At 41.1% G+C, this 13,980-nt stretch overlaps 1 protein-coding gene across 1 annotated transcript in view; it reads left to right on the top strand.

The window, feature by feature from the left end:
* Positions 1–13,980, top strand: part of SKAP1 (src kinase associated phosphoprotein 1) — a 380,537-nt gene that overhangs the window by 352,687 nt on the left and 13,870 nt on the right. Inside the window, exon 11 of the mRNA XM_031968654.1 lies at positions 10,206–10,317. Coding sequence (XP_031824514.1) covers positions 10,206–10,301 — 96 coding nt within the window. The 3' untranslated portion in view covers positions 10,302–10,317. The remainder of the gene's footprint in view (positions 1–10,205; positions 10,318–13,980) is intronic.

The raw sequence follows: 13,980 nt of genomic DNA on the forward strand, positions 1-13,980 counted from the left end.
AAAAAGTGTTTACCTAGAACCAATCTAAACCATCATGGGGTTGGGTTAATGCTCAGAACCGCCCGTTGCTTTGCAAACTCCAGTGTAAAAAAAAAAAAAAAAAAAAATCCAGCCATTTATTTTGCAGTGAATTTATAACAAATGCTGTTAAAGGCTTCGTCTTTTGACAGAGGTAATAATAAATTCACTGTTAAAGACGGTAGTTTAATTCCTTATACCTCCAATACGGCACAGAATAAACTATATTCATCACTGAGTAATTTTTTACCACATAAATCTTTAAAACTAACCGGTGAAGGCTGTTGAGGCTGAAATATTGTGAATTTATTAGATATGCCCATGTAGTATTGGATTCGGAGGTTTCCATTCGAATATATTATGGGGAAAATTTGTGTCTTTAACAGTGACGTTCCCTCCATTTTCCGCAGCCAGTATTATAACAAGCAGCTTCTCTAGAGTCAACTCCACGTTTATTAGACAGAGATTTAGTAATAAACTCCTCACTAATCTGCCAAAAAGACTAGATGACATTTCAATGAGATTCTCTATTTAAAATGGGTGATGAAAGCTTTGTTTCCGTATAATGGTTTTCTCAAAAAGAACTGATTCCCCAAACCTATAAGGTTCCCTTGTTTTGTGGCAATAGATAAATTTAGTCCTTTGGCTATGCTAGAAAAATATTAATATAGATTAAAAACCAGATAATGCACAGTTGAAGTAGCAATTTTCATGTTGCTTATAGTTATAGAGGATTTAGGGACAATTAGTTCAAGAAAAATCAGGAATGAACAAACCACCAAAATAAATGGTATAGGAGATGAAATTTTAAATGATTATGTTTATTTCCAGACTTGGTCAGGAAAGAAAATAGTTTCAGAAAACTTGCATTTGAAACTTTTATTTCTGAAATGTGATAAATTTTTTTAAAACACAATTGTTTCCCCAAATTCAATATGTAATCATCTTGTTGCAGAATTAAATGTTGTGAGAATATCTGCACCTGACAGATGAGAATATTCAGAGCCTTTCTCCTGATTTGCTAGGGAAATGACATTTAAACCAACCAATTGATTATTCCCAAACCGTAATGCCCTCTTTTATTTCATTAAAGAGACATTAATATCACTGGAATGAAAAACACATTTTATTTTTTTTTAGATGCAGGAACTTACAACAAATTTTTTCAACCCACAAATGCAGCAGTTTCTCTCCTAAACCTTCTTGCTTCTACAGCAGAGGAAGCGGGAGTTCCAAAAAACAAAAAAAAAACAACAAAAAACTTCTAGAAATCCCTGTGAACTTTAGGATTTTTTTTAATTAAATTAAATTAAATAGGCTGACAAACTGTTAAACAAAGGAGAAAAATCTTCTGGCTGACTAATACTGTTGCCCATCAGAATAATTGTTAAAAGACAGAACCCGGCTAGGAAGATAAGAGTAACACTAGCAATTAATATTCAGCATTTCACATTACAGTCAAGGGGAGGTATTTTTCTTTGTGATGTGGCTCATAAGCCAGAAGTGTTGGAGAGCTGGGCTCAAAACAGTGTCTTCTTTTTTGTACAAGTGGAGAGACAGAGAGAGAGAGAAACAAACCGTTGCATCTGTAAACGAACAAACATCTTGATTTTATAGCTATTTGCTTTGTAAAACTGAGAAATGAAACAAAAATTACTGGATGCCTAAGTAACACTTTAATTCCAAATTCATTTACGCTATAGCTCTGTGGTTGTCACAAACCATAATGCAGTATTTAATTAAAATAACAGAAGTGTATCTCGATATGTCCTGGGGTAGCTATCACCAAATTATAGTCAATGCTATCCGTATTTTATTTATGAAATGGCAGATTCTAAGGTGCTACTGAGCTGATACAGAAGAGTGAACATTTTAAACCTTTTTTTTTTTTTTTAAACAAATGCCTCATTTTCAACTATGCCTTTTACGGTTTTTTCTTTTGAGGAAAGACTCTTTGGTGGGATCGTTCTGGCCTCTATGAAAATCCTTCTTCATTGTGGGTCTAAATTCTTGCTTTTTCAACTATTGACCTCCCAAGTCTTCTGACTGTGAAATCCTTCCATGTCTGTTGTCATGGAAAGGCCTGTGAGAACTGACACAGAGCCCAGTGTAAGAATGGCACCTCTTTGGCAAAACTTGGACATGGATTCCAGAAGAGCCAGAGGAGCAAACCTTTTCTCTGTGTGTGTGTGTGTGTGTGTGTGTGTGTACACTTGTTCCCACACTGTCTCCCTTGTACCTGTTTTTTTTTCCACCTATAAATACCTTTTATAGTTTACACGCTTGCCTGCCTGACTTTGTGGATGTTCAGGAGCAGACATACTGTTCCTTTTCATAAACGCATAGCATCTATCTTACACGCACCCACTATCTATCTCCCCGTTCACGTCGGCTGTCCCATCCACCTCCTTGTCTGCAGAATTATGTTCAGCAAGGTCCCGATTTATAGGAAATAAATAATGAAAATGGAACAGACTGGGATAGATAATCGAACATTCAAATTGTTATTTTTCACTGTACTTTCAACCAACACTATCTGTAAACAAGCAGATGCTCCAGAAGAGGTGCAAAGGCTGAATTCCTAAAATTAAGCCTTTTCCTACTTTACTGAAACCAGGAGAACCTTCTAAAGGGGTGAAGTAGTAGGTGGGTTTCTTTACAGCTTCTGTGCTCATTCTCTCTCCTACCTCCTAGAGATCTTGCCATTTTCAAGTGCCAAGTGTTATTACTGATGTTATTATTTTTCATCCTTCTTTCTCCTTTGCCTCCTGTATAATTACAAGGGTCTTGCCATTTTTATACAGTCGTAAAAGACAATCTGGAGAATTATGAAACAGAAAGAGAAAATAATTGCAGTGACCTTTTTAAAGGAAGCAGCCCTTGGGGTTACTGTAGAGAGATATTTTGATAATAGTAGATCATCTAATCACTGTACCATCTTACAGAGAGCATCTCCGGACTAGGCAAAATCTCATACATTCCTGCCATTGTTTGGTTCCCTTTGGCAAAGAACCTGGGAAGTTAACTTCAGTAGCTCCAAATGTCCATCCAGCAAAGAGCGCCTTTCTTTCAACTGCATTAAAAAAATAATAATAATAATTGGATTCCAAACAAATTTAGGAAATCGAGTGCGTTAGATAGCAAATAATAAAAATATCCTTTCAGTAAAAGAAGAGGGTAAGGTGGTAAGAATGGTCTTTCCCCCCACACCTCCTCCCTTCTCTTTCCAACAACTTTACCATTAAAGTTGCACCTACAGCTAGAAGTTTGTCCGTGAAAAATGGTCATTTTGTTTCTCTGCTCAAAGAATGTTATTAAAATGCTAATTTAAAAGAAAAAGGAGTTAAATATCTAGCGATGGTGCATTCTAATTGCAGCCATAATGAGCTCTCTAAATGTGAGTGCCCCTGACACACACAGAGCATAAACAGCCAGTAAACACATCATTAGTACCCACGTTCATTTATTCTGGCGACCTCGCCATGACCCCACTGAGGGTAGGGTGAAAAGCAGGTGGATCTGGCTGTGACACCCCCTAGAGGGATTCAGGAAATGAAGCTATAAGGGGTTGCCATGGAAACTCCGATGTGTGCAGATGATGTAACACACCGACAGGCTGTAGGGCTTCGCAACTGGGACGTTGCCGTTCCCTCGCCAGAACAATCTTAAGGATTAAATTATTCATTTCTTTAATTCGCAGAGCAAAAGGAATCCTAATTTCCTGGGCCCTGCCTCAATCCTCTTCCATTTGTCTCTGTTCAGAAATAGGGGTGACTTCACATGGTTTCTCTCCCTTTCTCCCCAAAACCCACCTTGGGCTCTGATACACTGCCCTCCCCCAACACCTTTCCTAGGAAGGTTTTTGTGGCAAAAATAAATAAATAAATAAAGCAAAATCAGAGACTGGGATCGCTTAAAAAAAGAGCACTTCCAGTTTGAACTTAAATTGGAGGAGCAGGCCCCGTCCTTTCCTACATCAAGGCACAGTGACCTGGCAGGAAAGCAAGGGCACCTGCCCAGGGCAAGGTGAGAGGCTTAGAGCAGGGAAAGGCCTGTTGGCCCAGGCTGCCAGAGACTGCAGAGCCGAAAGACACAAACCCCAGATGCAAGCACCACATGCCCGAGGTACACGGGAGAGAGAAATGAGAAAATGAGCTTCCCTCCTGCCCCCCATCTCCAATTGCGAGAATCAAGATTAATAAAAATAATTCTTCAGAGAACGATTCCACTCCATCCTGTCCTATTTTGCACCAAACAGCCTCAATAACCTTACGGCAACAGTAGAATAACTTTTTTTTTTCCACGTTCTTTAAAAAATATATATATAGGAGGGGGTGAGTGTGTTACCGGAAAAGACAATCTTCTGAAATTATTTTAAAATAAAAAAATTAAATACTATTGAACATTTTTAAAATTACTTTAAAAAAAAAAAAAACCCCCCCCCCCCCCCCCCCCCCCCCCCTTTCGTTGCACTTTAGATGAACCTGTGATATTGTAGCAATGGCCCTTGAAGTGCAGTCGGGAGGTGATTTAGGAGAATATTAAAGGCAAAGTGGAGATTCGAGGCGCCTCTCTCAGGGAGATCTGGAGAAATACGCAGCACAGATGGGCCGAGCAGATTAAACATTTCCGTCACATTGTTTCCAAATTGTGTTGTGGTGCCTGAGGCTGCTACTGCGGTCAGAACAAAACAGAACCGCGCAAAGCTGGGAGCTGCTCCGTTTATGGAATACATATTAATACGGCAGTCTCACATGGCATAGCAATCCTGTCGGCTCCGAGCGAATGGGTACATTCTCTATTGTTCCTGAATGCCGTCCTTTCTGCCTGGCCCTCCTGGGTAGCCATGTGTTCACCTCTCTTCCCAGTTCTCCCATCCCTCTTCTTCGGGGTCCAAAGGGAGTAGTAGCTTCGTCCCCGTCCCGTCCCTGACTGGATACGCCCAACCTTGACTTTTAACCTCACTGCTCTATTTTCCTCTCTTCGGGATGCCCACGCGTGAAAATGTGCCATGGGTCACGATCCCTACTCTATAAACATCCAGTTTAAGCTTTCAGAGCGCTACCGTCAGCCTATGGACCTCAGACACCCCAATACTTCTTCAGTACCCAAGAAACTCGACACCCCGAGAGGCTGACCTCCTCCTCTCCTTTTAAACCCTCAAAACGTTCTTCTTTCCTTCTAAAAGCACATTCAGACTCACGGACTCTTTGCCCCATCCCACCTTGCTGTATGCCCTTGTAGGGAGGCTACAGGAAGATAACCTACTTGCCTCGGTCTGCCCCAATGACTGAACTTGGCCAGGAGAGGCCCCTTACAATCAGAACCATCCACCACCGATTCACAGAATTATGTTTAGCAAGTTCCCGGTAACAACAAATAAATAATGGTTCAACAGAGCCATGTTAATAATTCATTTTTATTATGATTTATTAGACCAAATTTCTGAATAATGAAAGAGAAGAAAATGATTGCCAAGAACCCAAGACAAGGAGTGAAGCCTGCCTGGCAAACTCTCTAAGCTGCCAGAGGTTTTAGAGCAGAATGGGAAGCTCTGAACCTTTCATAGGTTCCAGCTTCCCCTAATTCACTGACCACCCAGCTGACCATTTCCCCTCTCCCTCTGAAAACACTCAACATAAAACCACTTGTGCCAGGAAATTGGCACCTGTTTGCCTGTAAGTGAGTCATTCCTGCCTTCCAGCCTTGTTTTTCTCAGAAGTTGGAGGGGGTAGTATTTATCATGAAGGCTCGACTTCATTTAATTTTTGACATCCTAAGAAGGCAATAAATTTTCAAACAGCTCTGGTACCAAGCAGGATTTTAAAAATTGGAAAATCCTTGGCCAATCCAGAATAATAATCTGATTCCAGAATAACATAAAAACTGCATTGCTTACAAAAAAGAATTCTCTTTTTGAAAAAAAACCCTAATGATAATATATGATACACCACTACTCATAAAAAGAATAAGCAATCATAAACCAATAATTATGTGATTGATTAGCCTTTCCTGTACGTATATCAATGAGTCATTGATTTTCTGTATTAAGAACTGATCAATTGTTCTCCTGTAATAGAATCATGTCGTTTACAAAGCCTGCTGGAATGAACTTAGGATGTTAAAAAGTATAAAGATATAAAAAATTTTCAGGGACTTCTGTCCCATTGAGGCTTAGGGGAACCCCATTAGAAAGGAAAGAGGATTTCCAGGAAGGAAGTTTTTGTCATTAATGTTCTCAAGAGCAATGAGAGTGTCAAGGAAGCCGTTCCAGAAACTATCTTGTGGGTTTGGAATGAAGCCCTCAAAAGACACAACTTTCCAGTCACTGTCTAGAAGGAATAAACCAGTTTAGTTGTCTCTTGTGCCAAGGAAGAAATGGCCCCTTCAGCAGGGAAGGTGAAACTCATTGTGGAAGCTGTGAATCACACTGGGAAAGCCAAGTCTGGAAACATAGAATTCAAACTCCCCTTTCACCCCAAGAAAGCAAGAGTAGCTGGATTGATGAGATAGGCCCAGGCCTCCAAGACCACAGAGGCTTTGGTTTCCGTTGTACCCTAAAGGAGGATAGAGAAATGCCTTTTGTTGGAACAACCCAAGACTCACTGAGCCTGGAAATTGAATTCTCATCCCAGGACAGAGTGGTCATTCCAGGTCATGTCTGTGCTACTCCAGGGGAGCCGTGTAAGAGATTATACAAATAGGAACCAGCAGGGAGGAGAGAAATTAAAATGTAGCAATCACGTAGTGGGGGTATTTAATCTCTTTTAAGGCTTATGATGGGCGCCTGCTGTTTTTCCCCTGATATCCCCTGACACCTACTGACAGGGTATTTGCAGCACCACACAGGGACTCAGGGCCCTGTGACAGGAGGAGCACTAAGGAGGTCCGTGATAGTCTTGAAGCTATAAAGAGCGACAGGGAAACCACTTGAGGCAGATTCAAGCTGTGTGATCCGCCCGTTGTTGGTGGCCATACTGCTTTTTTGTTTATAGAATTTGCTGTTCTTTTTTATGGCAGGTTTGGTGGGGTTTTTTTTTTTTTCCTTGTTGATGGAGATTAGCCGCATAAATCCTTTTATGGGACTGCGAGATCCCCCATAAACACTGTTGATGGTTGCTGATGAGGAAGGAGGACTGCGTCTATTTCAGGTTGCTCTTCCATACAGAAGCTGCTCTGTCCTCCAGCCAGAGATAACCGGAACCAAAGAGCCATTCTTTTTCCAGTTCTTTCATTATTTGGGTAGAAAGGAGGGGCACAGGGTGGATGAAGAGCTGGGAAGAGATTAATTGAGTCTAAAACTCTTTATGGTGAGAGGGCTCGTTAAAATAAAAGCTTCTAAAAACAGAGCATGGCCAGAAACAGGAACGGCTATGGAAAAATGTGTGGACTCTTGGAGTCTTACCTGGGAACCCTTGTGGTTGACATCTCTGAGCACAAAGGTGCAGGGCATCGAGATAACATAGCTATGTGCATGCATGGAGAGCTGACTCCATTTGTGTGGATGTGTTGCTGTGTGAGCTGTAGTGCCTTGGAACAATCTGTTGAGATATGGTACTTGCTCCCTTGGTCTGGGTAAAGGTGCACTTCCCCATTAAGGACTGAGAGTTGAGACAGTGAATGTAGTCAGGTGGTCCTGAGTTCAGATGGGGCCACAGATACTTGACACTTATTAGCTGTGTGACCCTGGGCAAGTCACGTAACCCCAACTGTCCAGTGCAAAAAAAAAAAAAAAAAAAAAAGTGGGAAGAGGGGGTAAGGAACTCCATGATATTAGCTTATTATAGTCAGTGTTTCCCAATATCCAAATGGAGAAAATTCAGACTATGATGGGATCGCTGATTCCAGGAATCCTGTTCTCCCTTGTTACCCAAAAACTAAAATACAAGAATCAGCAACTTCATCCAAACTCAAGTAAATTAACACCTCCAGACAAGAGCAGAGTTCACTCTGCGCTGGGGTCTGCCTGGCTGAGCCAGTGTTCTCTTCGTTTTAATAGTTTAATAAAAATTAGCATAATTAACGAACATCTGTATGATCCAGAGTGGTGCAATTTGGCACTTGGAAACGAGGGCTTAAACATGATTGCTGTGAGTTTAATGTTGTTTTAATTCTTTCTGGCACTGTGCAGTGAAATAAACGTTTGGTGGTGATCGTGCTCGGCCGGATCTAATTTGCATTTTTCTCCCTTTGATTATGAGCAATTGTGGACTCCCCAGCAATTCATCAAAGCAGAAATTATTTTAAAATACCTCGTGGTGTTCTGCCCGGGCTATAGCAGTACATGGGAGGGGTGGGGGATTTGCAGAATGAAGAAAAAGGCTTTCGTTTTCTCCATTCATACTTTAAACATCTCAGCCCCATAGCCCTTCTGGTACTCTGCCAAGGGACAAAATGTGAAAGAGGCAGTCAGGTTCTGGGCCCGCTAGGTCCCCTGATTCAATTCCCAGGCTCTGATGGCAGGATGTAATCTCTGAGGCTCAGTACTATCCTTCTTGTATTGCTGTACATTTCTTTTTGTTTTCAAGGACTGAGGGTTTTTTCCACTCATTTCAATTATTGCCACTGTGGTGATGCTATTGCATCTGAAAACAGTAGGGTCCGGTGTTCACCTCAAGCTAAACAACACTAACTTGGAGCTCGGTATTTCTGTGCTGCCCTTTGGAGCCTCATCTGCTTGCTCCCTCTTTTCAGTGACAGAAAATAATTTCCCCACGATCTAATCCTCCCTGACCCAGCATCTTCTAAAGGAGAAGCCAGGAAGTATAAGCCCAGGGCCCTGACTCAACTCCCAAAACAGGCACATCACAAATGGGACAGTATCTGAGAGGTTAATTCCAAATCCCTAACAGACAAGTCATTCTGATCAAGAAGATCTTGAAACACATTGTTCCATTAAGCCTCCAAACCCCTGCCTATGAAGTAGAGAGAAGGCTAAGAATATAAAATTTACTTCCTCCAGGACTGAGATGAAGGGCCCTAGTAGGATGATAACACAGAGCAGAACTACAGAGAAGTCCTTAATTCTTGCACAATTAAGTTGGAGGAAGGAAGTTTAAGACAATACAGACAAGCCCAGAAAAGGGCACTTCAGAACAAAGTAACCTGAGGCTTAGTAGAAGGTGGGAAATGAATTCGGCATTAATTTGGACACATTTTTTCTCTTTTAAGAGCTTCTGATCACAACAAAGAAAATATTTCCCAGCAATTTCAGACCCAACCCCTCTGGCCAAATGCAAGCTTTTCTCTGGTGCTGGAGGAGTCATTTGAGAAGTCTCCAGGGATGGCTCCAGCTGCTCTCTTCCTGCCACCTACCTTGGAGCTGTAAGCCTACTCAATCACCAAGGGAAAGTACCAGAGAAATAACTAAGACTGCTCTTTAGAAAAATGTCAAATTTTCATCTAAGAATGTAGCCTTTGCATTACCCTGGTGATGGGTCATAATTCAGAGCTCCTTCAATAACCCCAGCAGGTGTAGAGAGATAGCTTTCGGTTGCATAAATCCCAGAGATCAGGAAAATAGGTTGTAAAAGGAGACAATGCTGAAAGCTCCCAGGTTGTTTGACTTGGAAGAGACCTGGAAGACATTGGGGAGTGGGGGAGGAAGGATTGTGGAAAAAAGCAATGGATTTGTATCAGGCACATCTGAATTGGAACTCCCTTCCCCGCTTTTCAACATTTATAAGATATGTGACAAAGGACATATCAGTTAATTCTTAACCTAAACTGAGGAGTTTGAACTGAAAATGAGAAGTTTGAACTCCAACCATTGTCCTCATCTCTCTCCAACAGAACCTTGAACTCTAATCCTAGGACGATGCTAAACTCTGAAAGCAAGATTTTGCCTCATTCTGCCCAGAACCAGATCTCAACTGTCTCTTCTGGGACAACTCCATGCCATACCAGGCTCAAATGCTAGTTTTATATGTTATCCTCAATTAGAATGTAAGCCTTTTGAGGGCAGGGACTATTTCATTTGCTTGTACTTGTATCCCCAGAGCTTAGCCACAGAGTAAACCCTCAAATCAATGCATTATCAATTGATGTGTAATTAATACACAATATCAATACAATTAATAACAAATCAATCAATACACATATACAGTTTTCCCATGAGAATGTTGTAAGAAATGGACAGCAGCATGACCAAATCCCAGCAGTAACTGTCTTCCTTCCCTCTCTTTCAGGAGTATAACATGTATGGCTGGTGGGTTGGAGAACTGAATAACTTCATCGGGATTGTTCCAAAGGACTATCTCACAGCTGCCTTTGAACTGGAATAAAGATGAAGCCTGCCAGGTATGGGTCAGAAAACTTCTGTTTATGAATACAGATATTTATGATCTATTTCCTTTCATTCTCCTGCAGAAAGAATAGAATTCTCAGTAAAAATGTCCTATCACATCATATACCAAGATATTTCCTTCATTAGGAAAAAATTGGCCAATTAATTCACCCTCCTAAGAGATGGGCTTGGGATTATTTGGTTTTGATTTGGGTCCATCCCAAATTTAAAATAACAAACATTTATTGAGTCAACTGTGTGCAATACCAAGCAGATAAAATGCTAATCTAAGGGAGCAGAAAGTCCTGGATTCAAATTCTGCCACTGACAGTATTCACTCTAGACATTTTTCAAAAAGAATTAGAAAGTGCTGATGGGCATTTATAGAGGAAGTTCTTCACTGGGTGCTCCCTATATTCATGAAATCTTAGATCGAGTAAAGGTTTTGTGCTAGGTACAATGGGGAAACAAAAGAAAAATAATGGTCCCAGACCTCAAGGGCCTATTAGAGAGATACAAAAGAACACAAGTAAGAGATAGAAAATATATTTAAAGTTATTTCAAAAAAGGAGAGAATGTGAATTATTGGGGAGATCAGACATAGTTTTGTATAGAGGCTGAGATGAGCATCTTTGGAGTAAGATAGAAATTCTGAGGCAGAAGGATGTCTACTACAGACACAGCAGATCACCTCTACAAAGGCATAGAGGTGGAAGATATGTCTGTACGTATATGTGCACATCAGCTGGCCAGCCAGCATGACCAGAGTGAGCAGGAAGGGGAGCATTATGAAGTAAGACTGAAAAGATAAGTTTTCTCTTGGGTCTCCTTATTACTATCTACATACAGTATCTGTGCCATGGAATAAGATGAAGTTCACCAGCATTGAAGGAAGCAAAACCAATGGTTTGCCAAGGACTGATGAGTATGAACTGTACTGTCACCAGATTTCAAATGGTGTGTGTGTGTGTGTGTGTGTGTGTGTGTGTTTGAAGGCCTGGGCTGGTGGTCTAGACTCTAGAGGTCTCCCTCTAGGAACTAGAAAAGTTATTATGCTGGGAAAATGTTCGCTCTATCTTCTGGCTTGAAGGGTGGACTGCTTCTGTTTGGGAAGGGGGTTTTGTGTTAGAGATGATGTTAGCATGACAGTGAGTCTTGGAATTTCCTAAACCAGAGCCAGCTACACAACATCAAAGTAGAAAAAGACAAATTTGAGGGTCTGGCAGGAAGGTAAACAAACAATGGATTTTGTTTTACGATGCCCTTGCTCAGCCATTGAAAAGCAACTCAAACCAGTCCTTGAAGCCCCAATTCCATATCCTCCTGTACATAAATCCTGGATTATAGCAACAGTAAAAGCACATAAGTTCAAATCCCAACTCATTATTGATAGCCAAATCCCATAACTTCTCTGTGCCTCAGTTTCCTCATATGTAAAAATTGGGGGGGGGGGGCTGGACTAGCCTCTGCAGCCCCTTCCTTCTCTAGATCTGTGATTCTATTGTCCTTTTCTGAAGAAGGTTCAAAGCAGAACCAGGAATACATGTACACAATAGCAGCAAGATTGTGCCATGATCACCTATGAAAGATTTAGTTCTTTAAAATCCAAAGCAGTTCCAATAGAGTTTGGATAAAAAATGCCATCTGTACCTAGAAAGAGAACTATGGAAATTGAATGTAAATCAATACATGTTATGTTCACTTTTTTTTCTATTTTTTTTCTTCTGTTGTGGTTTTTCCATTTTGTTCTGATTTTTCTCTCCCAACATACTTCATTAAGAAATGTGTATTTTAAAAGTTAATATACATGTAAAAAAATAAAATAAAATACAACCCTCCCCCCCCCCAAAAAGAAGACTCAAGCTCTGTCTGAGCTGTGTGCGCTTCTTAAGGAAATCCTTCGAATGTACACTGACAGAACTCATTCTCTCATTCACTTCTTTCAAAGTATTATAGACAACAGAGTGCAGGGATCTCAGAGAGCAGGTCAGTGATTTGCCCCAGGTCACTACATGACAGAGTTGGAATTTGTACTGTATATTTTGACTCCATTCACATCACATTTTCTAAAAATGCTTTACATTTGAATATGGAGGAAACTGAAGCAAACAGAATGAAATTCAGAAATATGCAGCTAGTCAGGAAAAGTAGCTCAGTGGAAGAGAGCAACAGGACTGAAGCTAGATTTGAATTCTTAGTCTTCCTGACTCCAGACCTGTTGCTCTCTCCACTGAGCTACTTTTCCTGACTTAGGATCATGGAATTTTGGCTTTAAATATAGGAGGAATCTTAGAAATTATCTAATACAACCCATTCATCTTCTAGATAAGGAAACTAAGTCTTTGAGAGAGTATTAAGGTAATATAAGTCATACTCAGGATTTGAACCTTGGCACTCGGGTTCTGAATCTAGTGCTCTTTCTATTTTGCTTCTTTTTCCTTTAAACTATAACAAAGAACTGGGTATGATGGAGAATTCTCCAACAGTCTCCACTGCTGGAAAAGTTTGAATTCAAGAGTTCCAAGCTATTTACACTAATTGTAGCACCAACATGGTGAGTTTCAGAGGAGCAAGGGGCTTCAAACTGACTAGGGAGGAGTTAACCAATCCAAGCTGGGAAAGTAGAGAAATTAATCAGTTATTGATCAGGCCCATAAAAGGCTGCTGTATTTCCAGCCTGGATAAGAAAGACAATGGAGGGAAGAAAAGAGAGAAAGACAGACAGACAGACAGACAGAGACAAGAGACAGACAGAGAGACAGACAGAGAGAGGAGAGAGAAAGACAGAGACAGAAAGGAAGGGGAAAAGAAACAGAGAAAGGGGGAAGGAGACATAGAGGGAGGGAGGGAGACAGAGAAGGAGGGAGATAGGTGGAGAGAGACAGAGACAGAGAGAAAGAGTGTGGAAAGGAGGAATGAAGAATGAGAATTGTAACAGCAGAGAGGAAGAAGAGAAGATGCTGGCTGATTTAATTTAAAAACAGAGTGAATAGAATGCCAGGCTTGGAATCAGGAAGGAGTTCATATCTGGCCTGAGCCATTTCCAAACTGTATGACCCTGGGCAAATCACTTAACTCTGTTTGCCTCAGTTTCCTCATCTGTAAAATGAGCTAGAGAAGGAAACCATTGATTGTGTGCCCATGGGCACTTTCCCTTATTTGCCTCAGTTTACTCATTTGTAAAATGAACTGGAAAAGGAAATAGCAAACTACTCCAGTATCTCTATCAAGAAAGTCCCAAATAGGGTTATTAAGAATTGAACACAACTAAAACATTTAAACAACAAAACAAGACACCTGGAGCACTGCCAGATTTCATTTTCTAACAACAGCATTATGTCTGCTCCAGCCATTTCCCCATACTCTCTTCCCAACAGAAGGAGAGAAATTCTCTCACAGGTAGGGAAGGAAAGATCGGGGCAGAGAAAGTGGCAAGTTTGCCGGAGGAAGCCTGGAATGCCTTCTTTCAGAGAGAAACCGGTTTCCTTTCATTTACCTCTTGTTGGTTTCTCCTTCTTTGGCTTCTGGCTTTCACTGAAATGGCAGTTGCTGTGGACAGCTCCCTACAGGGACTGGCCTCCTGGCAGACTGAAGCATCTTCCACAGGCGCCTTTATTCCACCGTCCAGCTGCGTGCAGCCCTGGCAGCAGAGGCTTCAGTCGCAATGATGGCTCTGG

The sequence above is a fragment of the Sarcophilus harrisii genome, chromosome 4, assembly GCF_902635505.1.
Source record: "Sarcophilus harrisii chromosome 4, mSarHar1.11, whole genome shotgun sequence".
Lineage (NCBI taxonomy): Eukaryota > Metazoa > Chordata > Mammalia > Dasyuromorphia > Dasyuridae > Sarcophilus > Sarcophilus harrisii.